Below are 24,475 nucleotides of genomic sequence, written 5' to 3'. Positions count from 1 at the left end.
GTCAAAGTGGAATGAGAGTAGTTCTAGCTGAGCTTAAAATCATCCAAATACTTCTCAAAGTCACAGTTTTCATATGAAAATAAAGAACTGTTCAAAGATTGTTTTTGTTTTTCATTTAAAAAAAAAAAAATATAAACAAATATATATCAGTAACATTTACAACTAGTAATCTAATAAATTTCGTCTCCTTGTTGTCAAACCTTGAACCTTCAAATCTTCAAACATCCGTTGTCTGAACACGCCTGAAAAAAGCACATTAATACATGTTTGCATCACTTCACGTTTCATATTTCTTTAATAAAACAAGTACTTAATGGTCCAAAAAAGAGAACATGTTTTGTACTGATTGTAAAGCTCTCTGAGACAAATTTGCAACTTTGGGCTACAAAAATAAAACTAATTTGACAAAGAGGCAAGTTAGTGAGAATCAAAATAAGTGACAATACACAACAGAATGGAGGCTGATCAGAAATAATTAGGAATACATGATAAATATATGCCAGTCAATGATGATAGTATGAAAGTGTTTTACTCATAAGTGTCTTTAATTGTTGCTCTGGTTCATCTCATTCATCTCTGAGTCCCATTGTGACAAATTGAAGGATTTAAGAAAAGTTAAAGCTGAACAAACATTCATTTCAATATTAACTCAGACACAAGTATTACAATAGATATTGGCTGAAAGACTTACCTGTTGTTATATTTTCGTTTAAGCAGGACAGCGATGACTGCAGCAACACAACCACAGGCCAATACCACAAACACAATGATCACAGTGGAATCTGAGAAAAAGAGGAACATTTGTCATATGGAGCAACATTGATTACGCAAATATAAAATGGGAAGTGGATGTTCATGACAGGAGACCATGTGAACATTATCTGAATCACAGTTCAGTGAAAAAGAAACAAAAACATCAGAATCATAAAGTAATTATGAATCTATAAATTGGTGGTTTTTGAAGTGTTTCTCACCATCAGCAGGAATCGTCTTAAACACCTGAATTTCAGGGACTGAGGGCAGTCGTGCTGCACATCCAACTTTTGCACCGTTTCCATGGAAACCAGACAGCACAGCTGTAGTGGTGACGGTGACTGTACCGTTGGTGTTGGTGACACTGACTGTGCTGTTGTGAGAGAAGTAGAGGTCTTGTTGTGGGACATTCAGAGTTACTGTGGGAGCAGGACGACCTGTGGCCGAGCAGGACACAACTGTCTCTTCAGTAGAGTTTGATTCTCTGATTTGTAGAATGGGTTCATGCAGCTCTGCAAAGACAAAACATTAAAAAATATCACATGGAGCAAGTTGTTAAAAAAATCAACTAGTTTGCTGATTTTCTCTGTTTTATAACATTATAAATCAAATATATTTGAGCTTTAGACAGAATAAAACAAGCATTTTAAGAAATCTTTGGGTTCTTGGACATTATGATGAGCAGTTGTCTCTGTTTCCTACATTTCATTTCACAAATTGAGGAATTTGATATAATTTTAATATAATTGAAATATCATGACCATCATGTCTTTATACATTTGGGAAGAAAATTAACTTTTATGACAGTTGGATGCAAAATGTGTGAAATACAGAGTATGTGCAACATGCTTTTAGTGATGTGAAGTATTTGCATTTCATGGCAAAATGACGACAAGCAGACAATTTAACAGCCATCATTTCTAACTGCCATCAAAGTGAATCAAGTTAAAACTGTAATTCATCACAAATATGTCTTCAAAAGTGAAGAAAGGAGCTCACCATAGAGTTGGAGGCAGGTTCTGCCTGTCAGAGAACCATCAGGATACGTGTTAAACAAACAGAGATAACAGCCTTCATCCTGCTGCATCACCTTCCTGATAACTATGGAGCAGTTCTGCAGTCCAGGATCTTTAAACTCCACTTTCCCCTGAAAACCAGGATTCACTTTTTTCCCAAAGTATTTGTTGTAGGTGACAAGATTCTTCTTCTTCCCATCAGGTGAAAGTTTCTGCCATGTGACCTGAAGAACATCTCTAGACTGCATGAGCTGACAGCTGAGATGGACATCTTCTCCTACTGCTGCCATCACAGTCTGCTGTGTTTGTATCACAGCTGTTAGACCTGCATGGAGGAAAAGAAATATGGGGTTTAAACTGTGTGTGAACTTTAGGTTGATGTGAACATTTCAACAAATCTTATTATAAATTGATACTTAACTGCTCAAAATGATTTATAATGTAATGGTGAAACTGCAACTCAGTGATTAAATATGATTTATTTCAGCAAATATAGTTTTGCTTTTCAAAGTAGGACAGGCTGCAGGTAAAGTACCAAACTTTATTATAGAGACTGAACAGTGATGTTAAAAATGAAAAAGAATGTGAGTCACTTTAAACTTCATGTTGACTCATAAATGTGTTGCTGGTTGGTTGTTGTGAACACAGATGTTGAAAATAGTCAGAGGAACATGTAGCTGTTTCTGAGACAGACTTATTTATTGTAATTAAATTTCTAATTAATTACCCATGTTGCTTTTTTGTCTTAGTTTGCTGTAAATAAAAACTGTCAGCAGCAAGAAACATTCACCTGTCGCACTTTTAATGTGGGAAACAAGAATAAATTAGCAGGATTCAATATTTCATCACAAAACATTCACTTTGGATTAGAAGTAAAAACATGCAGGAATCCTTCACGGTGCTTTAAAATTTAGCAGAATAATAATAAAAGTACAGACTACTGTAACATTTCTCTCTTACCTTTTGCAAAGATTCCCAAAACAAAAAAGATTTTCATGACTGCAGCTTGTGTCATCATTGCTGTAAGTTTCAACTCAACTACACTGATCTCTGTTGGTTTCAATGTAAAGACAAAAATCTATCTATGGTTATAAATAATCACATGAAGGGAACTGCAGTGACCATTTACTGACCAATTCTGGCTCTACAGTTGTCACGTCAGAGAAAAATTAAGCAAATGGGATGACATCATAAAACGTGTCCAAGCCATGCAAGTAGATTTTGGAGGACTCTTAGGAATTTACTCCAAATAATTTCTGTTTTGCAATCATCTTTGCAAATATTTATTCAGATTGTCTTGTCCCCGCAGAGAAAAACAATAGAATTACAAAATATATTGACACATTTACAAACAAAACTAATACTTACCTTGTCTAATTTTCCAAGACAGTTCACACAACGTCCACGTCCTCCTGTCTGTCCTCCCTTTTTCTTGTTTAACTCCGTTTGTTTGTGGTGGTTCTGTGTCCTCTTGAAATGTCACCCAAACGTTAACTCGTAATGTTAATATCATTAACATTACTATCACTAGAATAGATATAGTCATACATAGATTTGTTTCTAAAATGTAATATAAAACAGTGTATTGGTCTCAAAGTGTCCCACGGAGCAAAGAAACAATTCGGTAACATCAGGTTTCTTTCATTCTTTTTTTTTTTTTTTTTTTTGCGGAAGATCCTGTGTTTCGTGCAAAGTGTCAGGCTTTAACAGTGTTAACAGAGTTAAAAATACACAGGAATCCACCACACTGCTTTCAATTTCAGCAATTTCAGCAATTTCAGACTTCTATAAAAGTACAGACTTCTGTAACATCTCTCTCTTACCCCTGAAGAAAAGAAACAATCCGCTTAACAGAAGCCAGTCAGGAGGAACAACAACATCACATCAGGTAAAGGCACTTTAACAGTTCAAAGTTCAAGTTATCAGGCAAACAGGTGAGAACAGGTGAGCAGACCAGTGGAGAAGTCTGAGGCCACCTGGTGGTCAGGTGATGAATGGCAGAGAATGGAAGGTTCAATGTCGATGCAAGAGGTCTGGAGAAGTAAGAAGGAGGCTGGAGGCTGAGACAGAGATAGAAAGGACTAAATGAGTAGGACTGAGACAGTAGTTGTGACACACAAACACATCTAACACCAAGTTGAATAAACATATATATAAATATATATATATAAAATATTCACATAAAAAGACAAATACAAAGTAGAAAAGATAGTTTTATAGAAAAAACTCCATCTTTCCAGGAATAATACACATTCATTATTTACATTCAGTGTAATTTCATCTTCGGCAAAATTCATTTTATAAAAAAAAATCTAAAAAGAAAATAAGCAGTAAACAGCGCAAGGGACAAAACCAAAAGTTATAACCATCACTTTAAAAAAATTGATGAGGCAACAACAAATTGGTGTAAAACAATATATCTGAATATTATAGATGTTACAAAATACTTGGTAAAGTTTAAAGTCCCAACAAACAGCAAGAAAGAAGAGAAACAAAGTCAAAGAAAAAATTCAATTATTTATTTTGTCTTAAAAACTTTAAAATGTTATGACAAAAATATGGTAAAAAATAATACAAAAACATCAAAACCTCTGTGTACATTAATCTTTTTGATCTGGAGATATAAGATGAGAGATTCATCTTGTTCAGGACACTTTTTGGTTCTGTTACAATGTCTGAACATTTTACCAACACATGATTTGATCCAGCTTTGTTCAAGTCTGACTGACTTCATATTGAAACTACAGTCTTGTTGGTTGTTTGTCACTAAATAGACGTCTAACTGTGGAAGATGATGGTTCTGGTTTCTCCCCCTTTGGATCTTTCTTCTCAGGTGATCGTTTCCTGATCTGTTCGTTCTCCAGATTCACCTTCAGATAAAAACAAGACATGAGTCAATTTCCACTCACATTATTACAATACGTCATACATATATCTATCACTGAATGACTCTGACAGTTAACAGTTATGTGGATAAACAGGCTGACTATGAGTACACAATGGACCATGAAGAGTAAAGTGCATCAGAATCAGCTTCATGTATAAATAACACATTAGTTAGAGAGATATAGAGACAGAAAGGAACTTAAAAACTAACCCTAACCCTAACCATAACAGACAAAGAGAAGACAGATTAAATCATTTTCTGAAGAAGCAATTAATAATAAATATAAACAAGTGAATAATTATGAAATTGTCTTACTCATCAGGGTCTTCGATTGGTTCTTGTGTCATTTCCATCTCCTCAGCGTCCCTGTGTGACAGACTGAAGGATTTAAGAACATTTATATATTATTTATTTATAAGTGTTGTCTGTGTTGATTCGTTAAGCTCTGTGTTTCCTCTTAATGTCAATAAATTATTACCATATTAACTGTGAGACACTGGTATCACAACAAGACAGATATTGAGTTGAAAGTTGAAATTACCTGTTCTTCTGTTTATGTCTGAGCAGGACAGTGACGACTACAGCAACACAAACAACGACCACTGCTGTGATCAATGTAACGATCAAAGTGAAATCTATGAGAAAAAGAGGAAAACATGTGATATAAACACTAAACATTCATAAAGCAACTACAGTTTAAATGTGAACTTTGACTTGAGACAACTTTAAGTTTAACTTATACTTATCAGATCCAGATTCATCATCAAAACCTGAAGAAAGAAAACTATCACAATCATAAAGTGATAATCAGTTTATAAATCTGTGATTTTGGAAGTGTTTCTCACCAAGAACTGAAAACAGTTTGACCTCAGGAATTGTCTCAAACACCTGAATTTCAGGGACTGAGAGCAGTCGTGCTGCACATCCAACTAGTGCACTGTTTCCATGGAGACCAGACAGCACAGCTGTAGTGGTGACAGTGACTGTACCGTTGGTGTTGGTGACACTGACTGTGCTGTTGTGAGAGAAGTAGAGGTCTTGTTGTGGGACATTCAGAGTTACTGTGGGAGCAGGACGACCTGTGGCCGAGCAGGACACAACTGTCTCTTCAGTAGACTTTGATTCTCTGATTTGTAGAATGGGTTCATGCAGCTCTGCAAAGACAAAACATTAAAAAATATCACATGGAGCAAGTTGTTAAAAAAATCAACTAGTTTGCTGATTTTCTCTGTTTTATAACATTATAAATCAAATATATTTGAGCTTTAGACTGAATAAAAAAAGCATTTTAAGAAATCTTTGGTTTCTTGGACATTATGATGAGCAGTTGTCTCTGTTTCCTACATTTAATATCACAAATTGAGGAATTTGATATAATTATAATATAATATAAATATCATGACCATCATGTCTTCTTACATTTGAGAGGAAAATTAACTTTTATGACACTTGGATGCAAAATGTGTGAAATGCAGAGTATGTACAACATGATGTTTGTGGTGTGGAGTATTTGCATTTCATGGCAAAATCACAGCAAGCAGACAATTTAACAGCCATCATTTCTAACTACCATCAATGTGAAATTAGTTAAAACTGTAATTCACCACAAATATGTCTTCAAAAGTGAAGAAAGGAGCTCACCATAGAGTTGGAGACAGGTTCTGCCTGTCAGAGAACCATCAGGAAACGTGATAAACAAACAGAGATAGCAGCCTTCATCCTGCTCCATCACCTTCCTGATAACTATGGAGCAGTTCTGCAGTCCAGCATCTTTAAACTCCACTTTCCCCTGAAAACCAGGATTCACTGTTTGTCCAAAGTATTTGTTGTATGTAGCAAGATTCTTCTTCTTCCCCTCAGGTGAAAGTTTCTGCCATGTGACCTGAAGAACATCTCTAGAATGAGAGTGTTAAACAAACAGAGATATCTAGCTCTACAGTGAGTTGTCACATCAGCGAATAATAAGCAAATGAAATGACAGCAATAAAAAGTGTTCTAGCCATGCAGATAGATTTTGGCCTAAACGTGCACACTCAGCTAGACTGTACAGAAGAGGATTAGGGCCACATGTGAAAAAATTATTTGAATTCTGAGATTAAAGTCAGAATTCTGTCTTTAAACTCAGAACTCTAATACATTTTCACATGTGGCCCTAATCCTCTTCCATAGGACAACGCTGGTTTTGAAATGCCCACATAGCTGTGAGGCTTACAGGTGGGACCCATAGGTCCTTACTCCAATTTATTCCTGTTTTGCAATAATCTATACAAATATTTATTCAAATCTTCTTGCAGCCCAGAAGCAGGAGGAACACCTCCTCACAAAAGACCAACCTCTAGTGTGCTCCCTGATACAATCTGATTGGCCACCCCAAAATTTCTGCCACCTCATTGGCTTCCACCTTGCTGTGGGGCGGGTGTTTGGCCAGCACATTTGTTTCTACCAAGACACTGTGCCTGTATGATTGACAGAGGCATGTGGGAATCCCACTTAACTGCGGTACTATTGCAGCAACAACCAGTACTAGGAAACCCACCCTGAGGGGCCCCATCTCATCAGCGTCTCTGTGAGCAATGATACATCGAGGTAACTACTTTTTGCATAGACTAACGTTACGCAGAACAGAGAGGAGTTATCTGTCTGGGAGTGAAAAGAGAAAGAGCAGAGGTGGCAAAGGGATGTTTAGATGTGGCCGCAACGCAGTGGTGGACTCAGGCTTTCTCAGAGGCAGGGACGAAAAAATATAAAGGGCACCCTTACTTCACAATGTTTTTCTCCCATACAGTGCACCCTATAGGGCACATTTTTTTCATTGAAAGGGCACCCAATTCTGCACTTTAGTATGTTAGACTTAAATTAGACTAAATTGCACTTTTTTCTTTTCTTTAGCACTAGAAGGGCACCCATACAGAACCTCCAGCTCACCCCATTACAACAGCATCATAGGGCACTGCATTACATCCTCTTCATTTAAAGGACACGTCATACTTTCTTGTTTTTGGGGGGTTCTTTACAGGGCACTATCACATTTTCTTCCACTGAAAGGGCACCATGAGGATCCTTCATTCCAGATTGTCACATATGGAGGCCCTCTATAGGGCATTTCATCCTGATTTACCCACACGTATACAGTCATTACAGAATCTTTGTATGTTTCTCCTTTGTGTGGGCACCTTAGAGGGCACTTTATGATACTGTGGGGGCACCTTAGACTCTAAGGTGTCCCACAGTATGATAAAGCAAGGTGCAAGCCAAAGACATGGCAGAAATTTTGGGGAGGCATCTGAGGTGGCCAACCAGATTGTAGGGGAGGCACTAGCCTTTAAAACCGTGCATGCAGTGGATGTTTTAGTAATTATAGTGACTCGGTGTCTCGACCATCGTTAAACATAATTAAGTCAGACTTTTGAAGCATCACACATTCAAATTCTGATCTTTTTTATAGGACCCAGATGACCCACATGACCCCTACACAAGCCTTCAGCGGCCAGGAAATGATCTCTACCAAACTATCTCCTCAATACACCGTCAACATGACACCAAGACAAATCCAGCCAGCAATATAATGGAGCTGGATGATCAGGAAATAGATGAAAGAGAAACTGATCCAAGTTGGGAAATCTATGAAAACATACAGCAAGAAAACACAGGACTTTGTGTGTAGATTCACTACTTGATCGTAAGAGATACATGTTTATGGATAGTGGTGTGAGTCTAATATATCTCAGGTCCACAACAGTATCTTAATATAGTTATTAGCATTGTGACTTGTTCTTGCATGCTGTTTCATGAGTCTAATACCTAGAAGTTTGTAGTCACATTCTTCAATCAGATAGGATTGATATTTTCCAAAAGCTAACAACATGACTAATAACATGAAACCTCAACATCTCCGATTCTAACTGCTTACTTGGTAGTGAGTTAGTTAGTTTGTTCAGAAATGCTCTGTGTAAAACTGTTGCAGTGGCCGATAAAATCAACAAACACAATAAAGTATGTAACATATAACTCCCTCTTCTAGTATCACTATTTTTTTTTAACACACAAACCTTGTTATGAGTAATGTACCTCACATCCTTCCTGAGTTGGAGTTTCATCACAAAAGTTGAGGCCATTTTCTGATTCTTATTATTGATATAAATTAATGGAATTTGAGAATAGATATCAGGCAATGGAAGTGTATAATTGTGATCAACAAGTAAATATCCCAGATATCTATAATACTTGACTTGTGCACACAAACCTTGCTTTTGCTTGAAAGATGTCTGCCAGTCACATAAACTAGTCTGTAGAATATAGTTGCTGTTCAGCAAAAGGAAGCAGCAGTTTCCTTTTTACAAGGTGATAAGAGCATGCTGTTTCCTGTATCCAACTCATACACATGGTGATGACTGCAAAGCAAATATATCAGTTAAATCATGTTACAAGATGTACAACTTTTACTAAGTGTAGATATTGTAAGATATAAAGCAGGTGATAATTTGTATTAGTTGGATTCTTGTGGATCCAGCTCCAAGAGTGGTCTGAACACATGACTGTAGACCTGATGTTTGAAGATCTGACATATTTTCTTTCTGTATTCTACTCTGTTTCCCCGTTAGTGTGTTAATATGAAAGCAGTCATGTCTTGCATTTCCTTGTAAGAAGACATCACACCAGCTCGTAGGTGTCTAAAGAACAGTTCATAGACATGTGATTTCCCCTCTTCAGTACAATAAAGTTTTCACTGCCAGCAGCACTTAAACTGTTGCTCAGACCTCTTGACCAGCATGGCTGTTTGGAAACTGTGGTTTGTTCTGCTTTTGCTGCTACCTGCGTATAACAACAGCCAAGTTACTGTACAGTTTTAATCATTTATCATTTAAATAGAACAATTAAATATTTTTTATGTTTCATACTGACTTTAATTATTAATTGTTTGCAGTGACTCCTGTGAAAACCACTGGGAGAGAACCATATGTCACTCCGATATGCACCAATGAAACACTGAATATCATCACACTTATAATATGTAAGATCAGAACAGAGAGGAGCAGAGGAGAAGAGTGTAGCTTAATGTATAAACATGGACAGGACTTTGAGCATGGATGTGACTCCTGGTTCACACTTATGAAAAAGAATCAGACTATATTTCTTCACCTGACCAGTTTAACACCAGTGGATAGTGGGAACTACAGCTGTGAGTGTTTATATCCTGAAGGAACAAATACTCTCCATTTTCATATCACTGTGGAAGGTAAACACATGTTATGTATTTTTCCTCATACTTTGATTAAATTTACAGTGATTATTTTCCATTGTGTTGTATTGTTAACATGGTAGTATGATGTCTATACTTGAGGTTTACAGGTTAAATCAAAGCATGCAGTAATTATAACAGGAATATAGTATTTAAACCAGCATTAGTGCTGACAGTAATGACCTACATCGTTTTTAGTCTTGGCTGTGGTAATTTATTAGCTTCGATTTGCAGATTTAAATAATAAAATATAACAGAAGCATCTTATGTTTTTTGTTTTACAATTTGAGTAAATTCCAGTGCCACTGTAGAGGATGAAGAGGCCACAAGTTCCACAAAAATATCAATTGCCAGTGCTGCTGTTGGTGTGACTGTATTCATCATTATAACTGGAGTTATCCTGGGATTTATCCACAGAAGAAAACATCACAGGTGAGAGACTGTAATATTCATATTTCATATTTTCAATACATTATTATTTTTTGCTTCATGACTTAAAAGCATCAGATGCTCTTAAACAATATGATTATATCAACTGTGGTTCATTTACATGCAGTTTTTTCAACATCTGTTCTCATTTTGTAAGTCAAGTATATCATTTAAAAAGTATTTTTCTTTAATGATATTACCTGTCATACATGTTTATCTCATTTTGAATGAAATTCACTGCAGTCACATATAACAAGGTCTTGACTTTCAGGTTTATATGAAACAATGAAGGAACACGTGATGTACTCTGAATTTTGTGAAATGAAACATCATTTATTAATATAAACTGTGGTGTTACTGCATTGATCATTGCTTTCGGAGTTGTCCTTGGATTCATCCTCAGAAAAATTCTGTCCAGCTGAAAAATTCTCCCTAAAGTGTTTTTAAACCTTGTAAAATGATGCAGTCAGTGGTTTTGTTGGAAAGCACAGAAGAGCTGGTGTGTGTGTGTGTGTTTGGTGTGTCACTAACTCTGATATCTCTTCTTATTTAAAGAAACTGTTCAAGAACAGACACATCTGGATCATCCGTATGTGAGTGTTGAGTTCCTGCTGCCTCATTTCACTCCCTGATCTCTCAAAACGCCTCAACTCTTCGTCAGTACATTTGAGGTCAGTGGGACCTTTGGTGTCCATGTTGCGCAATCACATCCAACCGTTTTACTTCACATTATTAACCACAGTATGAGGGTTTAATAGTTGCAGTTTTGCCTTTTAATAAGAGAATAAATCATCACAGCTTCTTGTCACAGCTCTAAAACCTCATAAAAACACTCTTGATTTAACCAAAAACTACTTCTAGACATGAAGATTCATAAAAACAGAATTTGTATTTGAAGATATTAAATTATGTTCTAGTGGCTACAAATTTTGATCTACACAAATTACAGAAACAAATGGAAAAACAAAATGACGCAACAGTAAATGAGTATTAGATACAACATTTTCACATGAAAAAAACAAGTTAATAATTCAAACAAAATAAAACAAAGACAGGTGGTTTGATTTGCAACAGCATGATATATAACATTTACTGGTCAAAGTGGAATGAGAGTAGTTCTAGCTGAGCTTAAAATCATCCAAATACTTCTCAAAGTCAAAGTTTTCATATGAAAATAAAGAACTGTTCTTTTTTTTTTAGAAATATATAAACAAATATATCAAATAGTTAAAAGTGTTCCACCTCATAGTTACATTTACAACTGGTGATCTAATAAATTTTGTCTCCTTGCTGTCAAATGTAACTTCCTTGAACCTTCCTTGTCTGAACGCGCCTGAAAAAAGCACATTAATACATGTTTGCATCACTTCACGTATCATATTTCTTTACTAAAACAAGTACTCATTGGTCCAAAAAAGAGAACATTTTTTGTACTGATTGTAAAACTCTCTGAGACAAATTTGCAATTTTGGGCTACAAAAATAAAACTGATTTGACAAAGAGGCAAGTTAGTGAGAATGAAAATAAGTGACAATACACAACAGAGTGGAGGCTGATCAGAAATAATTAGGAATACATGATAAATATATGCAAGTGAATGATGATAGTATGAAAATGTGTCTGTAATTGTTGCTCTGGGCGTCTCATTCATCTCTGAGTCCCATTGTGACAATTGAAGGATTTAAGAAAAGTTAAAGCTGAACAAATATTCATTTCAATATTAACTCAGACACAAGTATTACAATAGATATTGACTGAAAGACTTACCTGTTGTTATATTTTCGTTTAAGCAGGACAGCGATGACTGCAGCAACACAACCACAGGCCAATACCACAAACACAATGATCACAGTGGAATCTGAGAAAAAAAGGAACATTTGTCATATAAAACAACATTCATCCAGCACTTTAGCAAAAGCAACTCCACCATCCATAACTAAGTAGTTTATTTATTACTGATAAGAAGTCAGATAAGAAGATTATTACATTTGTTTCTACTAACATTAGTGTGAAAAATGTTTAAGCTAGATGTTGATGATCTCATAATGTGGTTTGTTCCCAAAGAGAAATAACTTTTTAGAGTTAGTTTTGAATTCATTTGCATGTTTTATTTATATATATTTGTACACTTTTTGACTTTATACTTTTAAGTTGTTTATATTTATCTTATTTCTTTCATATTAAACTATTTGTTTTTATTGTAATTAAGGAGTTCAGGGTTAGCATGCCACTTGTTTAATACAGATAAGAGATAAATACAAATACTGTACAATATCTGCACTTGTTAATCAGATGTTTATTACTTCCACATAGAATTGCTGCTTGTGCTATCGTTTACATTGCACTGTTCTCTCATCTATAATTCTGCAATCTGACTGCAAGTCAACAAGGCATCGTTTTCTTACTGCATCAGTCAAAGGCCTTGATATCATCCCTGAATCATAACATACACTGGTTTATCATAAAATTAATAATTATTTTTGCTGTTCTTATTGAATCTAAACAATAATGTGGAACACACTTGTCTTGCAAGCTTATTTCATTATAGCAGAGGTATAGCTCTCATGAAGTCAGCTTATTATTATTATTATTATTATTGTTGTTGTTGTTGTTTCAAAGTAGCCTACCATTTGGTAAAGGTAACATAGCTACTACTTTAACAGCATTAAATATGTTCAGAACCTGTTGTTTATTCTTCATCCAAAAACATCCAGGCTTATTGTGTTATTATATTAGTATATGCTATAAGGTGTGATATACTATTTAATTCAGATTAGTCATTTTGAGTTTTAGAGGAAGACAGAACCCAGTGTTTGCATAATGCATTTTTGTTTTGTCTGTTTAGAGGGTTTGACTACTTAATAGCCTTAACTTTTGTAAATGAGCTCCATCTGTGATATATATACCCTGCAGTCAGCTAATAAGAATGTCACTCATTCTCTCTGGAGTTTGTCTATATATTAAGTCTATGAAATGTCATTAAAGTCATGAAAGGTAATGAAACACTTTCCAGTCATTTCCCAGAGCCTGAGATAACATCTTCAAATATCTTGTTTTGTTTTTTTAACAAGCAACAGACCATACCCCAAAGATATTCAGTTATAATCATACGAAACAGAGAAAAGCAGAAAATCCTCACATTTGAAAGCTGGACCAGAGCTAGACTAGAGCAGAGACTAGAGATGGATCTTTGGTGTTTTTTGCATGAAAAATTAGTTAAATGATTATTAAAGGGGACATATCATGCACATTTCCAGGTCCACATTTATATTCTGGGGCTCTACTGGAATATCTTTTTACAGTTCAATAAACTCCTTATTTATCTTATACTGGCTCTTTATGCTGCCCCTCAATTAAACCTCTGTCTGAAACATGTTATTTTTTCCCCACCTGCATTCCCAAAGACACTCCTACTCTGCCTTTTGATTGGCCCTGACCCTAATATTTTTCTCCTAACCATCTCACTCCTCATGCCTAAACCTAAACAACCTAACCAATGAAGGCAATGACTATTAGCAAATCAGAGGCAGAGTAGGGCGAGTCTTCTGACTCCCACCCTCGCTGAAAGTGGGAAAAAAAAACACTTTTGAAACAGACCGTTTCTCTTTAAGAGAATTCTCTTTTCTGTCTCTTTAAGGCTCCCTTCCCGATGAGCCTGCTCTGTTCTGATTGGTTCACAGAAGCTCCGCATGCTACATAAACAAACAATAGCAGTTGGTTTTCACTTCTTTTTTCTGTTGTTTACTCGAAACATAAATTTCGCAAATACATCAGTGCATGTTCTCTCCTGAATCAGATCCAAAACAACATGACACAATCTTAGCAGCAAAGACTATGGAACAGACGGACATTTGTGCGAGGTAACTTTGCAAACAAAGTGATCAGGGCACGCTGGAGCCCTGGCTTTTGACTTGAAGGTACCATTTCTACATACATTGCTGATTATTTTTCTTTCAACTGACTAATTGTTTCAGTTTTTGTTTGGTCAGCTACAAAGTGAAAAATAATTTAAAAAAATACAGAATAAACTGTACATCTATTCATTTTAAAGGGGCCTTTTTCACTTATGATGGAAAACACAGCTACAGCTAATGAAATTTCTAATGTTAATGTTTTATTTACCTGAGATAATGAGCAAAAATTGACAAAAGTCAGTTTTAGTGTCGTTAAAGGTCTCACCCAGTATGCCCGAGACACACTCCAACCAAACCTACCTCTAAAATAATTTTCTGTAAAGGCTCAATGAAAATTGACAATTAACTAAAACACATGATGGAAAATATTGTCAGTTGAGCTGAACTGTAACTAAACTTGTGGAAGTGCAAGTTAAAACTTCTGCTTAGCTCAGCAGGAAGTCAGTAGCCTGCGATTGTGGTTTCTGCCCCTGATACAAACACTACATCCTTGTCCTTCCACCGTGAAGTCTTGGAAATGATGAAAATATCTTATATTATTAGAATTCTAAGAATTTTGTTGTGCAACACAAACAATAAATTTCCAATAGTTTGCTGAAGGTCTGGTTGGTGACCATATATGGATTTTGAGATGTAGATGCTTTAAGATGAATGATATAAAACTGGAGGCTAAAGACGTCTCAAGGCTTTTTCCTTTTTGGCTTTTTCTGCCTCTTTTGCTTTTTGGCCCTTTTTGCTTTTGACCTTTTGCCCTCCGTTGTTCCTTTCTGCATTTAAGGCTTTTTTGACTTCTTTAAAACCTAGGGAGGGTTTTTCTCCTTTTTTAAACTTTTGCATTCAAGTTTTGTATTTTGCTTTTTACAATTTGTAATACTCATTTTTGTAAAAAAAACAAATAAAACTGATTTGTATTTTATACACTCCAACCAAAGTTCCTGGCTTGTGCTCATCTCTGAGGTTTTCTGAGTAGCTCTTTAAGGTAAGCAAAGATGCCTCTCCTGAGATATGGCTGACATGAGATCTAAATTTATTGATATTGAAAGTTTATAATGGAAATTGCTGAGGATAAACATGCAATGTTTATTAATTAAAAGTTTTTAACAGGTCTATATTCGTTGATTAAAATTAACCTGATGCACCTTTGATAGAGATATAATTTCAGCATAGAATCTATAATAAGAATAACTGGTTAAAAGGTTTACTTATATATGTTGAATTGGCTAAAAATGTTAGAGTCAGTGCATTGAAGTTGCCCTATAAAACCGGATGAGTGCCCTCAGCTGACAAAGTGCACCTCCTCCAGAGATAACCTGCTAAGGGGTCATCTTGGAGTACTTTCACACCTCTAACACCTATTTGCACCCACACATTTATGTTGTAATGTGGCTGTCAGGCTGACTAAATAGGCCTGTTTTAGAGTGGTTCAACGACAGCTGGTGACTATAGAAGCTAAGCTGAATATTGGCTCCTTAAGCAGGCTAAGGTGGTCTCGTGTGTAGTTTTTGGGTTCAATACCCAGGTCAAAGATAGCTGGAGAACAGTCTCCTGCCGGTGCCTTATCCACACTGGCAGGGGGTATCGGTTATCTAAGGCAGAAAGCATTACAGTGTCACTTAAATTTACCCATTATAAACCTGTTTCTGTCTCAACATCACACTGTGGACAGAGTGACATCGCTTCACAAAGATGCTATACTGCTGGGAATTTTCTAGGACTTCTTAGGCCGGTTACTTCCTTTCTAATGAACCAGACACTGGTTATCAGAAAAAGTGTAGTAGTTGTCATTGGGCAGTTCACAATTAACTATTGTAGATACCAGTTAAAGACAGCAGTTGTTGTTACAGTAAAACAGATACAAAATGACTGATATGCATACCTCTCTCTTCCTTGTCCTCCACATGTTCAGGAAAGAAAGGAATCCTCTGCAGCCTCTGTCCCCTCTTTCCACTGTTCACCAGACAATCCACATCTCCTTTCCAGTCTGCAGATACTGTCAGTGTGATGTTGCAGCTGCTGGTAAACGTGTGGTCACTGTTTGTTGCTGTCATAGTCTTTGTTTCTTCTGAGCTGGTCGCAGGAGGTGAAACGACCCACTGAATGGAGGGAGCTGGTTTACCTGTTGCAGAGCAGCTAAACACAGCCTTCACATCTTCCTTCTCTTGTCCTCTGTCTGTAACTTGCACGTCTGTTTTCACCTCGGATATTCCTTGATAGAGAATTGAAACATTTTGAGTACCTCAGCCATTCTTACAACTATTCTCACAAGAGATTATTTGATCATTTGAGTACTTGTGGTTTGAATTCACAGAATCAGGGCCATATAAAAAGTTCAAATGTCAGAACTTGAAGCAAAAAGTCTTATTTTTGGGCCTCAACCACTGCATGTCTGCAAGAATATAACATTTCTTCCAGACAACCAACTTTAAACTTTAGATGTACAACTTTTGCTCATAATTTAAAGATACTATTCTTTCTCTTTTTCCATCTACATGCATGGTCTTCCTGTAATTTACCTTGCACTGTGAGGCAAGTATGTCTTCTTTGGGACCCATCTGGATACACATTGGTACGTGTCTGAGCCAAAACATCATCCCACACATGAAATGCGTGTCTTTCTCCTTTTGGAAACTTACAGTGTAACGTTAGCAGGGGAGTTGTAAATGTTCCGAAGTTTGGCAAAACCCTCCGATAAAGTGCAATGGAAAGTTTACACGCTGCACGCAACATATGTGTTTTGTAAAGTGCCCAGATAAAATTATAAACAAATATTTCAGACTTTGCTTTTATACACTCCAACCAAAGTTCCTGGCTTGTGCTCATCTCTGAGGTTTTCTGAGTAGCTCTTTAAGGTAAGCAAAGATGCCTCTCCTGAGATATGGCTGACATGAGATCTAAATTTATTGATATTGAAAGTTTATAATGGAAATTGCTGAGGATAAACATGCAATGTTTATTAATTAAAAGTTTTTAACAGGTCTATATTCGTTGATTAAAATTAACCTGATGCACCTTTGATAGAGATATAATTTCAGCATAGAATCTATAATAAGAATAACTGGTTAAAAGGTTTACTTATATATGTTGAATTGGCTAAAAATGTTAGAGTCAGTGCATTGAAGTTGCCCTATAAAACCGGATGAGTGCCCTCAGCTGACAAAGTGCACCTCCTCCAGAGATAACCTGCTAAGGGGTCATCTTGGAGTACTTTCACACCTCCAACACCTATTTGCACCCACACATTTATGTTGTAATGTGGCTGTCAGGCTGACTAAATAGGCCCGTTTTAGAGTGGTTCAACGACAGCTGGTGACTATAGAAGCTAAGCTGAATATTGGCTCCTTAAGCAGGCTAAGGTGGTCTCGTGTGTAGTTTTTGGGTTCAATACCCAGGTCAAAGATAGAGAACAGTCTCCTGCCGGTGCCTTATCCACACTGGCAGGGGGTATTGGTTATCTAAGGCAGAAACCATTACAGTGTCACTTAAATTTACCCATTATAAACCTGTTTCTGTCTCAACATCACACTGTGGACAGAGTGACATCGCTTCACAAAGATGCTATACTGCTGGGAATTTTCTAGGACTTCTTAGGCCGGTTACTTCCTTTCTAATGAACCAGACACTGGTTATCAGAAAAAGTGTAGTAGTTGTCATTGGGCAGTTCACAATTAACTATTGTAGATACCAGTTAAAGACAGCAGTTGTTGTTACAGTAAAACAGATACAAAATGACTGATATGCATACCTCTCTCTTCCTTGTCCTCCACATGTTCAGGAAAGAAAGGAATCCTCTGCAGCCTCTGTCCCCTCTTTCCACTGTTCACCAGACAATCCACATCTCCTTTCCAGTCTGCAGATACTTTCAGTGTGATGTTGCGGCTGCTGGTAAATGTGTGGTCACTGTTTGTTGCTGTCATAGTCTTTGTTTCTTCTGAGCTGGTCGCAGGAGGTGAAACGACCCACTGAATGGAGGGAGCTGGTTTACCTGTTGCAGAGCAGCTAAACACAACCTTCACATCTTTCTCCTCTTTTCCTCTGTCTGTAACTTGCACGTCTGTTTTCACCTCGGATATTCCTTGATAGAGAATTGAAACATTTTGAGTACCTCAGCCATTCTTACAACTATTCTCACAAGAGATTATTTGATCATTTGAGTACTTGTGGTTTGAATTCACAGAATCGGGGCCATATAAAAAGTTCAAATGTCAGAACTTTGAGCAAAAAGTCTTATTTTTGGGCCTCAACCACTGCATGTCTGCAAGAATATAACATTTCTTCCAGACAACCGACTTTAAACTTTAGATGTACAACTTTTGCTCATAATTTAAAAATACTATTCTTTCTCTTTTTCCATCTACATGCATGGTCTTCCTGTAATTTACCTTGCACTGTGAGGCAAGTCTGTCTTCTTTGGGACCCATCTGGATACACATTGAACGAGCAAATATAACAGCTCTCATCCTCCCACGTTACATTCCTCACAGTGATAGATGATGAGTTGAGAGATGCCTCTGTGAACGTTAGTTTTTCCCGGTAAGGCTCGTTCACTTGCTGTCCAAACCGCTTGCTGTAGGTTGCCAAATACTCTATAGACTCATCCTTGAACAGCCTCTGCCACGTGACCTGGAGCACACCTGCGGGGAATCCCAGATGGTTATCCTCCAGTCAATATTTATAGAGAAAAGTTATATAAAACATATCATGAAGGTGTTCTGAAAGAGAAATTACACCAGTAAAACATTAAAAACAAAACAACCAAGGCTGCAGACGATTAGAGAAGGAGAATATGATCACCTGTGGGGTTTTGCAGTGTGCACCTGTAATACGCATCACCGCCATAATCAGCTGTTGTATTTCCATATCCACTGATCTGTGACGCCCAGGCTAAAATTAAAAACAGCTGAATGTTGGTAAGAGCATACTTAAGGTAAGATATCCATTTGTTATGCTACTGTCAATAATGGATGACTAATAGGCAACATAAAAAACATGAATAAGCTTTAACTTCCAGTCTTCCAGTCACCTGAGGAAAAAAATATTTTTCAAAAAAGCATATTTTGGATTTTCAATAAAATATATTTGTTCCTCTAAGCATTTTAAACACAGACGACTCTAAATAATACTATATAATAATGTAGTCTCTTTAAGAAGACAGGAAAACACAGGCTAGAGACAACTTTGAGATTAACTTATTCTTATCGGTTCCAGATTCCTCATTAAAACCAGAAAAAATGAAACCCAAACATCAGATTTATGAAGTGATAATCAATTTATCAATCAGTGGTTTTGGAAGTGTTTTTCACCATCAGCAGACGACCGTTTCACCAGTGGGATTTAATACATTTCCTCTCAAAACATTCACTTTGGGTTAGGGTTAAAACATACAGGAATCCTCCACGGTGCTTTCAGTTTCAGCAGAAAAAAAACTTCTTTAAAAGTACAGACTACTGTAACATCTCTCTCTTACCTTTTGGAAAGACTCCCAAAACAAAGAAGATTGTCATGACTGCAGCTTGTGTCATCGTTGCCTCGAGTTTCAACTCAACTATATTGATCTCTGTTTGTATCAATGTAAAAAAAAAGAAAGAAAAAAAAAGTTATCATTAGAATAAATGTAGGTCTACATATGAAACAGTAACATACACTGATTTGTTTCTGAGATGTAATATAAAATAACGTATTACGTCTCTGAGTCCCACGATGTAAAGAAACGATCCAGTCAAGTGGATTAACGGAAACATCAGGTTTCTTTCGTTTTTGTATTTGCGGAAGAGTCTCAGCCTGGTCGCCAGAATAAAACGACGGCATTGTACATTTCTGCAACCACGAATACGTTGAATCAATATGTGTAATACGTAGCCTATCAACATTTCAACAATACGTATCATATCAACATTTCTAAAGTGACGTAGTAGACAAAACCGGGTGTTTTTAGCAAGACGTATGGACATTTGCAGACGTTTTTATTTTTATTTTATTATTTTAACCCAAACCATGATCTTTTCCTTAACCCTAACCAAGTGGTTTTTGTGCCTAAACCTAAGCAGACCTTAAGCATAGCGTTGTCATATCGTAAAACATCAATATTCAACTGAAAATGGCCAACACTAAAACGTTAACATTCAACGTATCCGTGGTTTGCAGAAACGTACAATGCCGACGTTTTACTCATTGAGTTGCGATCCTTTAACACCAAACTCTAAGTCACGGGTGTGTATGTGAGGCAGAAAGGTGGGGGCAGACACCGAGGCAGCTGTCTGCCTCTGAGTCAGTTCAGTTTAAATTACCAGGGGCTGACGGGTAGACATATTCTTACCAATATGTCCTTGTTGCCTAATCCGGGGCTTTCTGAAATGTCAGTCCACAAATGATGGTATGTAAGATATTTTCCTTTGAGTACGTGTGAATACCTGTAGTCAGGGGCTGTGCGCATGGCGTAATTTTGAGGCTAGCGTTAGTGAAGCGTCTTCACGTAATGTGCATTGAAACTGAGAAAGAAATTAGATTGTATTTTTCACATAACCCAGCAGATTGTGGTTGGTACGTACAGGGTCTCAAAAAACGAGGATCCCTCCTGGGATCACCTGAGAAAAGAGAGCCATGTGTAAATCTGTACGCGTGTTTACGAATCCGTGCGCACCGATCTGTGTATTTAAAGCACAAATGCAAATTTCTGATAAATTCAGTTACAGTAACTTGTATGTGCGCTGAGGCGTGCGTGCTGTGTGTAAAACATGTGTCTGGAGAGAACAGCATAAAACCTTGATTTAATGTCTGAGCCAAAACATCATCCCACACATGAAATGCGTGTCTTTCTCCTTTTGGAAACTTACAGTGTAACGTTAGCAGGGGAGTTGTAAATGTTCCGAAGTTTGGCAAAACCCTCCGATAAAGTGCAATGGAAAGTTTACACGCTGCACGCAACATATTTGTGTACAACTGTGTTTTGTAAAGTGCCCAGATAAAATTATAAACAAATATTTCAGACTTTGCACCGGAGCTTGTTGCTGAAAGAACTATTCTTTTTTACTAAAAGAAATTTTGGAAAATATTATTTATCTGTTAAGTCCGTGGTGGATTGCGAATCCGTGCCCTGCGCACTGATTATGAATCTGACACAGATTTACACGACTTTTTTTCCCTCAACTGACCCCAGGGGGGTTCTGCACTTATCTACTCCAGAGACCCTCTGAGAGGCGAAAATTAAAGAAATGTTCCTGGTTTTACAAAAAAAAAAAACTGCTTCTTGGTATTTCAAACAGGTAAAGTTTGGGCTCAAGACCATTTTTTTATTTTCATTTTGTTGAACAGGTAATGTGAAACTGGAGCAGAATAATCCATGGTTACTACATAAAACTACGACCGACCAGTGTTGAGTTCCCGCTGCCTCATTTCACTCCCTGATCTCTCAAAACGCCTCAACTCTTCGTCAGTACATTTGAGGTCAGTGGGACCTCTGGTGGCCATATTGCGCAATCACATCCAACCGTTTTACTTCACATTATTAACCACAGTATGAGGGTTTGATAGTTGCAGTATTGCCTTTTAATAAGAGAATAAATCATCACAGCTTCTTGTCACAGTTCTAAAACCTCATAATAACACTTTTGATTTAACCGAAAACTACTTCTAGACATGAAGATTCATAAAAACAGAATTTCTATTTGAAGATATTAAGTTTTGTCCCAGTGGCAACAAATTTTGATCTACAAAAACGACAGAAACAGAGCAAAAACAAAAAGAAGCATCACTAAATGTGTTATATACACACACACACACACACAACATTTTCACATGAAAAAACAAGATAATTCAAACAAAATAAAACAAAGACAGATGGTTTGCTTTGCAACAGCATGATATAACATTTACTATTTTCATATGAAAATAAAGAACTGTTCAAAGATTGATTTTTAGAAATATATAAACAAATATATCAAATACTTTAAAGTGTTCCACCTCATAGTTATATTTACAACTGGTGATGTAATAAATTTTGTCTCCTTGTTGTCAAATGTAACTTCTTTGAACCTTCAAATCTTCAAACATCCGTTGTCTGAACGCGCCTGAAAAAAGCACATTAATACATGTTTGCATCACTTCACGTATCATATTTCTTTAATAAAACAAGTACTCAATGGTCCAAAAAAGAGAACATGTTTTGTACTGATTGTAAAACTCTGAGACAAATTTGCAATTTTGGGCTACAAAAATAAAACTGATTTGACAAAGAGGCAAGTTAGTGAGAATCAAAATAAGTGACAATACACAACAGAATGGAGGCTGATCAGAAATAATTAGTGTCTTTAATTGTTGCTCTGGTTCATCTCATTCATCTCTGAGTCCCTGTGTGACAAATTGAAGGATTTAAGAAAAGTTAAAGCTGAACAAACATTCATTTCAATATTAACTCAGACACAAGTATTACAATAGATATCGACTGAAAGACTTACCTGTTATATTTTCGTTTAAGCAGGACAGCGATGACTGCAGCAACACAACCACAGGCCAACACAACAAACACAATGATCACAGTGGAATCTGAGAAAAAGAGGAACATTTCTCATATGAAATAACATTGATTACGCAAATATAAAATGGGAAGTGGCTGCTCATGACAGGAGACCATGTGAACATTATCTGAATCACAGTTCAGTGAATAAGAAACAAAAACATCAGAATCATAAAGTGATAATAAATGTATAAATTGATGGGATTGGAAGTGTTTCTCACCAACAGTTGATGTTTGTTTCACCGCAGGAATCGTCATAAACACCTGAATTTCAGGTACTGAGAGCAGTCGTGCTGTACATCCAACCTGTGCATCGTTTTCATGGAAACCAGACAGCACAGCTGTAGTGGTGACGGTGACTGTACCGACACCCCCCCAGTACAGACAGTCTTCCCCCCAGCTAACCAGCCTCCCATAGTAAACACATTCCCGCTCACTCGGCTCTAATTTACCAGTTCGTCAGCAATCAAGACCAGCTGAGAACGATCAGCTCACAGAGTTTGTCAGCAGCAACAGTTCAGATCAGGTGAAACCCATCAGTCTTTGATTAGTTGTCACAGCCTTCACAAGAAACTACAACATAAGTTCAGTACAGTATTATTCAAAACTATAGAGGCCAATTCAGTTTTCTTCCTTTTTTATATTTTGTTGTATATGATGTGAGAGGCTGAAAAAACAAACATTTATATATGTTAAATATACATAATCCTTTCCTATATGCTATTTTGATAAAAGGATTTATGAGTAATATGATGTTGGAGATGTAAATGTTTCTGTTGCAGGTAAATCATAATAAAGTAATGAATTGTAGGCTGCAGTAATACTGATACCTGATGTGACAGATGAGAAACACTGACATGATTTTATCAAGCAGCAGTCTGCAGTCTGCAAGGCCACAACAAGTCAGGCCCCCTTCTTATGTGTGTGTGACCCTCTGAGGGCTTTCTGGCTCTTTTTCTCATTGTGGTGTTCTTGTTTTCTTTCATCTGTTCAAATCTATTTTTAATTGGCCACTACGAAGAAAAAAAACAAACTTTGAAGCATAAGATATGATGTTCAATGAGCATTTAAAACGCAGAATTTGCATAAAGAATGAGGAGGATTAATTATTGACAGATCAAAACAATCTACAATTAAAAAATGAAAATGATAGTTTATCACAACATTAAATTGATACATTTTATAATATTTTTATACTCTGTGTATGTGCATTGGTGGTAATTATTCATCAAATCATTAAACAAATGGAAACAGACTTAAAACACTAATTTTTGTCATCTTGTGTCGAGTTCATCAGCTGCTTAACAGAGATTGATCATGTAAATCTAGCTGAGCCTTTTTATTTTTTTCTTTCTGGATCAAAATGTTGCTGTATGTCATTTCACCACACTGGTGAGTTGAGGTGTCTGAACACCAAAAATTCTTCTCAGCAGGTGAAAAAGGAGAAAAGGCAAAACAGTGCAGAGCAGTGTGCATGAAGCTCCTCCACTGCTGAGTACTAAATAACTAAATAACTGAAAGTGTTATTTGGCTTAAATGTCCAACTGTCATAAATATGTGGATGAGTGTGGACAGCAGGGTACTTTTCTTATCTATAAAGAAGATAAATCTGCATTACTAGCACAATCACACATTGAAGTTACTGACTTTTGCTGTGTCTACCTACCTGTGGGCTATTACAATACATTTACTGCACATACTGGATGAATATACAATTTGTCAGTGTCA

General features: G+C 36.6%; 3 protein-coding genes and 1 long non-coding RNA gene across 4 annotated transcripts in view; 1 reads left to right on the top strand and 3 right to left on the bottom strand.

The window, feature by feature from the left end:
- The window catches only part of LOC137176905 (OX-2 membrane glycoprotein-like), a 50,951-nt gene extending 50,152 nt beyond the window's left edge, over positions 1-799 (bottom strand). The window contains exon 1 of the mRNA XM_067582941.1: positions 533-799. The gene's annotated coding sequence lies outside the window, so the exon portion shown is untranslated. The remainder of the gene's footprint in view (positions 1-532) is intronic.
- Positions 800-4,237: 3,438 nt separating this feature from the next.
- LOC137176724 (immunoglobulin superfamily member 10-like) overlaps positions 4,238-24,475 on the bottom strand; it is a 60,861-nt gene continuing 40,623 nt past the window's right edge. Inside the window, exons 10-12 of the mRNA XM_067582607.1 lie at positions 5,198-5,291; positions 4,972-5,034; positions 4,238-4,639 (exon numbers count right to left, since the gene is read on the bottom strand). Of these exons, the coding sequence (XP_067438708.1) occupies positions 4,636-4,639; positions 4,972-5,034; positions 5,198-5,291 (161 nt within the window). The 3' untranslated portion in view covers positions 4,238-4,635. The remainder of the gene's footprint in view (positions 4,640-4,971; positions 5,035-5,197; positions 5,292-24,475) is intronic.
- On the top strand, positions 9,572-23,838 carry LOC137177105 (uncharacterized). The gene is made up of 3 exons (XR_010925964.1): positions 9,572-10,327; positions 10,880-10,995; positions 22,996-23,838. It is a non-coding gene; the product is annotated as an uncharacterized lncRNA (long non-coding RNA).
- LOC137177087 (nectin-4-like) lies at positions 11,554-20,058 on the bottom strand. The gene is made up of 8 exons (XM_067583204.1): positions 19,920-20,058; positions 19,703-19,792; positions 19,030-19,119; positions 18,618-18,869; positions 17,981-18,310; positions 16,115-16,444; positions 12,092-12,182; positions 11,554-11,657 (listed from the first exon to the last, which is right to left on the bottom strand). Exons 1-8 carry the CDS (start codon positions 20,041-20,043, stop codon positions 11,618-11,620), a joined length of 1,347 nt encoding a protein of 448 aa, XP_067439305.1. The 5' UTR covers positions 20,044-20,058; the 3' UTR covers positions 11,554-11,617.

This window comes from Thunnus thynnus, chromosome 24, assembly GCF_963924715.1.
Source record: "Thunnus thynnus chromosome 24, fThuThy2.1, whole genome shotgun sequence".
Lineage (NCBI taxonomy): Eukaryota > Metazoa > Chordata > Actinopteri > Scombriformes > Scombridae > Thunnus > Thunnus thynnus.
This window is presented reverse-complemented; position numbering and strand designations above follow the sequence as displayed.

Bases quoted from the DNA above. Each gene is read 5' to 3' on its own strand.
- LOC137177087 (XM_067583204.1), bottom strand. From the start codon at position 20,043: ATGCCGTCGTTTTATTCTGGCGACCAGGCTGAGACTCTTCCGCAAATA. The intron at 19,120-19,702 runs GTAAGAGAGAGA...TTTTAATTTTAG, and splicing joins TTTGGGAGTCTTTCCAAAAG to CCTGGGCGTCACAGATCAGT. The intron at 16,445-17,980 runs GTATGCATATCA...TTCTCTATCAAG, and splicing joins GGAGGACAAGGAAGAGAGAG to GAATATCCGAGGTGAAAACA.